The sequence below is a fragment of the Nannospalax galili genome, unplaced genomic scaffold, assembly GCF_000622305.1.
Source record: "Nannospalax galili isolate Female #2095 unplaced genomic scaffold, S.galili_v1.0 scaffold34, whole genome shotgun sequence".
Classification (NCBI taxonomy): Eukaryota; Metazoa; Chordata; class Mammalia; order Rodentia; family Spalacidae; genus Nannospalax; species Nannospalax galili.
This window is the reverse complement of record NW_008338996.1, coordinates 1119917-1125901: the sequence shown is the minus strand read 5'-3', so window position 1 is coordinate 1125901 and position 5985 is coordinate 1119917. Positions and strand designations below refer to the sequence as shown.

The 5985-nt window shown below is 43.5% G+C and overlaps 1 protein-coding gene across 1 annotated transcript in view; it reads right to left on the bottom strand.

Moving 5' to 3' along the window:
* Stom (stomatin) overlaps window positions 1-5866 on the bottom strand; it is a 29235-nt gene extending 23369 nt beyond the window's left edge. The window contains exon 1 of the mRNA XM_008833451.3: window positions 5720-5866. Coding sequence (XP_008831673.1) covers window positions 5720-5780 — 61 coding nt within the window. The 5' untranslated portion in view covers window positions 5781-5866. The remainder of the gene's footprint in view (window positions 1-5719) is intronic.
* Window positions 5867-5985: the final 119 nt, after the last annotated feature.

Sequence of the window (5985 nt, the reverse complement as noted above, 5' to 3'; positions counted from 1 at the left end):
CTCTCTCTCTCTCTCTCTCTCTCTCTCTCTCTCTCTCTCTCTCCCCCATCAGACTTTCTAATCTTCTCGGGAAGAAAGAAGGATGACCTGAACATAGCCCATGTTTAGAAATAAAAATACTTCAGAAAGAGAGGAAAAACAATTTTGTGATGCATTTTAAACACATTAAACTTAGGTAGGCTCAAAATGCACAAAAACAGAATAAAACCCTCCTTCATTTTAGTGTTATTTTCCCCTCAAAACTTTTATTTAGATATATTAAAAGCAACCATAGTTACGGTATTCCCATAAAATCTTTAGAAGGTAACATTATGTTCATTTAAAAATGGAAAATGGGGTTGCAGAGATGGCTCAGTGGTTAAGAGCACTGCTGCTCTTCCAGGGGACCCAGGTTCAGTTCCCAGAACCCACATGGTTCCAAGGTATCCGACACCCTCTTCTGACCTCCATTCGCATTATATGCACGTGTACCTTATGTACATGCAAGCACACACACACATATACATAAAAAATAAACCCGGTGTGGTGGCACACACCTTTAATCCTAGCACTCGGGAGGCAGAGGCAGGTGGATCTCTGTGAGTTCAGGGCCAGCCTGGTCTACATAGTGAGTTCCAGGACAGCTGGGACTACAAGGAGACCCTGTCTCAAAAAGACAAAAAAAAAAAAAGACCTCCCTCTGCTTCCCCGGGCTGCACAACCCGCCAGCCTCTTTCCTGGGATTTATACTGAGTTCAATATTGTATAACTGTATTAATTCAACTGTGAACCTAAAACTTTTATAGCCACTTTTGAAAGAGATGTATCTTTGCTCTGGAAATTGTTATTGAGTATGTTAAAGCTGTAATGAAATGCTTCTTCTAAAAAATAAAAAAAAGAAAAGAAAATGTTCTGGGAGGATTGAGACAGATGTGAATTAATCAGAACTTGAATGAGAATCTATTTGACACTCCATTTGTGATGTATTTATCACCATTTAAAAATTAAAACCTCTGAAGGAGCATGTAAGATCAGCAACTGAATACTCTGTTAAGATACTGATTGCCTCCCAGAACTTGAAGATAAGACCCTATTGCTGAAGACACAACACACTTCAGATATAGGATTTGGAGCAATCAGCTGATCAGCTGGAACCGACCTGGAAGCCTCCTCCCTGAAGACTAGCTCTCATAGAGGACACTATGCAAGCAGCCAAGGGAGAAAAAACAATCAATGATCCTACCCAGTTATAATAAAGCCTTTGAACCACAACAAAGAAAATAAATAAATAAAATAAAAATAAAAATTTAAAAAGAAGTCCTGTCCTTAGTTTTCCAATTCTTCCCTCAGTTAAACTGGCAAGGAGTAACTAGGAGTTTGAAGACTGGGTGCCAGAATCCAATCCTGCCAGTCCATTTTCTCATCAGCAAATGGGAGAAAGAACAGAACTTGTTTCTTTCACAGCGTTATGAAGAGTAAATGGGAAAATATGTAAAGTGTTCGACTCCTAAGGGTGGCCAAGAGGCAGAGACATTATTACTGGCCCAGCTTTAAGGTCATTATTACTATAGTTTATAAGGAATAAGTGTTTTATTAGGTGAATTGCCTTCTGGGACCTACATTCCACGGAGAAAATACTGAGACTAACAATCTGCTTGGGGACTCCATCTCAGGAGGAGGAGGAACAGACCACATGTGGAGCAGTAAATTAGTTCTGAACTTTGGTTAGGCCATCTGTCATACACATCTTTCAAACCTGCCCCTAAATATGAATTACTGGAAAATGAGTAGACCTCTGAGAATCCAGTTAACTTTTTTATTCTGTTTTCTCCACTAAATAACACCTTAATCATCTTTGAAGTTTCAAAAGGAAACTCACATATATTTTCTCATTTGATACTTAAAATCCTGGGAGATAGGGCAACAAGATTATGCCCAACTGACCGATGAGACTCTGACTCTCTGGAGGATGACAACCTATTCAAAGTGACCTGGGCAGTGAACGATGGTACTGAGGTCACAACCTGATCTTTCCATTCTAATTCCACACACATCCCTTACATTATACTACCTTCCCACAAGTGCTCACTCCAGTAGACAACAAATTTGGTATCATTTTCATTGCCTATCTTCACTTGAAGATATTTTCTTGGTCGTATTTTTAGGACTTACCTATTGAAACGTCAATCAAAAGCTTGGGCTGCAGGTTTCTTCAGTAGGCCCAGAGTAATAGACACAATAGGAAAAGAAGGAACAAGTCGTCTCAATAGCAATAGAAAACAAACTTCCTTCTTCCTGATCAGGATAGTTAATGTCTCTCCATGCTTTCACAGGTGACACCCCTTGCTAGGTACAGCTGTATCACCTCGCCAACTACAGTCTCATTATTCATGCAAACATAGATAAGTAGTCTGTCTATAGTAAGAACACATAAAAGGAACATGACGGTCACACCTAACACCAACAAACAGTGAAACAAGCTGTTCATCGACAGCTAACAAAGTGATTTACTACCCCTCTACTTCCTTTTCCTTTCAACAAACATTATATTCACCTACTATGAACTTCATACTGAACCATTACAATGAGGAAGGACAATCTTTTTCAGAAGCACTCATGGTCTAAAAAGGTGAGGGTAACAGGCAAACCAAACTGATAATCACAGTACGATGCAATAAATGTTATGACATTGGTATGAACAGGATGCCAGACATCATTATGTGATCACAATAGGTTCCACAAAATTGCTTTTCTGTGCCTCTTTAAAAACTGATCTTTAGCCTGGCATGGTGACACATCCCTTTATTCCCAGCACTAGGGAGGCAGAGACAGGTGGATTTTCATGAGATTCAGGACAGCCTGGTCCACATAGAAAGTCCCAGGCCAGCTGGGGCTACAGGAAGACTCTGTCTAAAACAAAAAAACAAAAAACAAAACATCAAAAAACCACTGCAAACATAACCCTCATCTTTAGTCCCATCTATATCACTTTACCAACATTTTTACAAATTTTTTCAAAGTTGACTAGACAGTCAATTACTCTCTCTTTTACAGTGTAAAATTTATACTATTAAGAGGCACTGAAACCTATTTAATCAGTAAGGAATATATAAATGACAGCTTCTGTCATCTTGGTCTTCAGTTAGAGTTAACTTATTACCAATGATGGCTTAATTCAGATCAATTATTGAAGAAGTCACAACGTTCTTCCCAATCTGATCAACAACTGAAATAAACATACCAGCCCCACAGTTCTGCTCATCTTCAGATATTCTCCCAAAGGGATTTAGCCTGTTGACAAGGCTCTTAATTACAGTGATAGATACGTTTCTTTGCAATCTACCTGCATTATTTCATTACAAACTGAATGCACTGGCTTTAGAAAACACTTGTTCCGACCTAGGTTTGGCCATATTTATCTAGGACCCATTCCTTTCGAGGACATAAAGAGATAGACTTGGGGCTTTTGAAATTCCACCACTTCCCTCAGAAGCAATCCTCTGGAGTTGCTTTATCCAAGAGGCTGTAACTGAAGTTGGGTTCCTCTGGGCTTTCTTTTTTTACTGTCTCTTACCTTCAGCAAAGTACTGAAGTTAGACAAGATCCTGTATTTTGGTGCCCATCTGACAGAGAGCTATAGGATAGGGAAAATGATTTGGACAATCAGAGCCTGGCTCTGAATTCTATGGGCTGCTTCTTTACTGAAAGATGGGGAACGAAGACATTGTCCTTGTTGCAGGATTGCAATTACATTGAGACCCTGTCTCAGAAATAATAATGATAATAATTAAGGGCTGAAGAAATAGCTCAGTGGTTAAGAGTGCAGGCTGCTCTTGCAGAAGACCTGGGTTCAGTTCCCAGCACTCACATGGTGGGTCTGTAACTTCATTCTGTTCCAGAGGATCTGACGCCCTCCTCTGGCAAATGAAGGCATTGTGCACATGGGTGCACCTACATACATGTAGGCAAAATGCTGATATACATAAAAAATGAAATAAAATTTTAATGTAAAAAATAAACAACTAAAACATAAAGGGTGCCATAGATGAAGCAGAATTTCATTTGTATGTTTACTTATGTGAAGAAAGAGTAAACTCACCTTCAGTAATTCCAAAACATTTATCTAAAAAAAGTTAAGTGTAGAGCTAAGAAAAGGAATTAGAGGTAAAACAAACAAAAAAACCTGGTGCACATGAGAACAGTAAATGACCATTAAGTACAAAGATCATGTTTATTTCCAGAGAACTCCTCCAAACGGATTTCCCACTGTGGTTTCCTGCAGGGTACAGAGTAAAGGAGTCTACCAACAACCCACACGGGTACCCAGGCACTACTGAAGAGGTGGTACTGGACAGCTTTTCCTGTTCAAGTTTTAGAATCAGGGTGCCCAAGGAAGTAAACGTCTTTGAATATTAGGTTCTTCAAGTGTGAAGTGGGGGCTGGAATAGTACCTCCCACAGGAGTTATGAGGATTCAGTGAAATCCATCTAAACTATCTAGCAGAGAGCCTAGCTTATCAAGTTTGTTGGGACTGCTGGTTTGTTTTGCTATTACTCTAACTTTGTGTTATCACACGCCTGATTTGGGGAGCCATTCTCCAAGGTGCTTGGTAAAAGAGAGGTAAAGATTTACACACACATGCTTCATGTATGTGTGGTGCTGAGGTTGGAAACTAGGGCCTCTTGCCCAGGGCTCTACCACAGAGCCTTAAGCTGTAGCTTTCTAAAATTCTTTTGATGCTCCCGAGAGGGGATTAAAGGCAGGCATTCCTGAGGAAAGGAAATAGGACTTAGGTAAGAGGACAAGGCTGGCTTTGCAAATAATCAGAACAATGATTGCAATGCAGTGTTCTTTGTGGGATGCTGGAAAAGCCCACCCAGCCTCCTAAATCTCTTGCACTATGTCATCCTGTCTGAAACTCCATCTGTACAGAGAATTCCTTTGGTTTAGTAAAGCTCCAAGAAGGCAGCAGTGCTCCAGCCAGGTTTATCTCTTCTCCTCACTGGGCAGCCCCTGACCCCAAGGAGAGAGCCAGTTTTAAAGGCTCAAGGAGGTAGATGTCTCAAGGGCACTCATCTCTTCATAGGGAACAGGCTGGGGGCCACTCACAGTTCCCTCCTTCAAGACCAGAAAACCCTAGTAGGATAGGGGGGTTATGTACCTGGAAGGGGCGGTTCCTAAGGCAAAGTGGGCAGAACAGGGCTGATGGTGGAGCTGGAAAGGGGGAAGGAGACCAGGAAGTCCTCCTTCCCTTCTGCCCATAGCACCTACTGTGTGCTGCGGGCTGGAGCCTGGCCTTTCACTATAGAACTGATGGGGGAAGCTGGGGGTGGCGGTAAGCGAGTTGAAGCTCTTCTCTGGTCCAGGATTGGGCTTCCGAGGGGATGGAGCAATCAAGAAAGGGGAGTTGATGAAGACAGAAAACGGGGAAAGCTGTCAGGGACCTGCCCTGGTCCTCCCGCACAGCCCGAGATAAGGAAGCGCGGGCGCCCAGCTGGGCATCTGCCAAGGTTCCGGTCAGGGAACAGGCCCCCGCCGTGGGTGCGTTCCCGGGGTACCATGCAGTAAGCACCCCACCGCCTGAAATCCTGACCCGGCAGCCTGAGAAGCCAGGCTGGGAGAAAAGACAGCATCCGAACCCAGTTGTCAGGAAAGCTCGCGCTGCAAGGGGGCTCGGTCCCCAAGAGAGGGATTGGGGGGGCGGGCGGCTCTCAGGCCTGGCCAGGGGCGCAAGACTCACCCCTGAAGGAGTCCGGCATCCGCTCGGCTAGGGCGTCGTCCGACTGCCTTTTGTCAGCCATGCTGCGGGAGGGAGTTGCGCTCCAGTCCCGAAAGTCGAGTCACTAAATGCCGTTAGGTCGTCGGAGGACGCCAGACCCAATGTGTAGCCCCGCCCCCTTCCCCGAGGGCCCGCCCCCTCGCGGCAACCGGACCAATAGGTGCCCGGGTTCGAGCACGACATTTACACACACACACACACACACACACATACACACACACACCTTC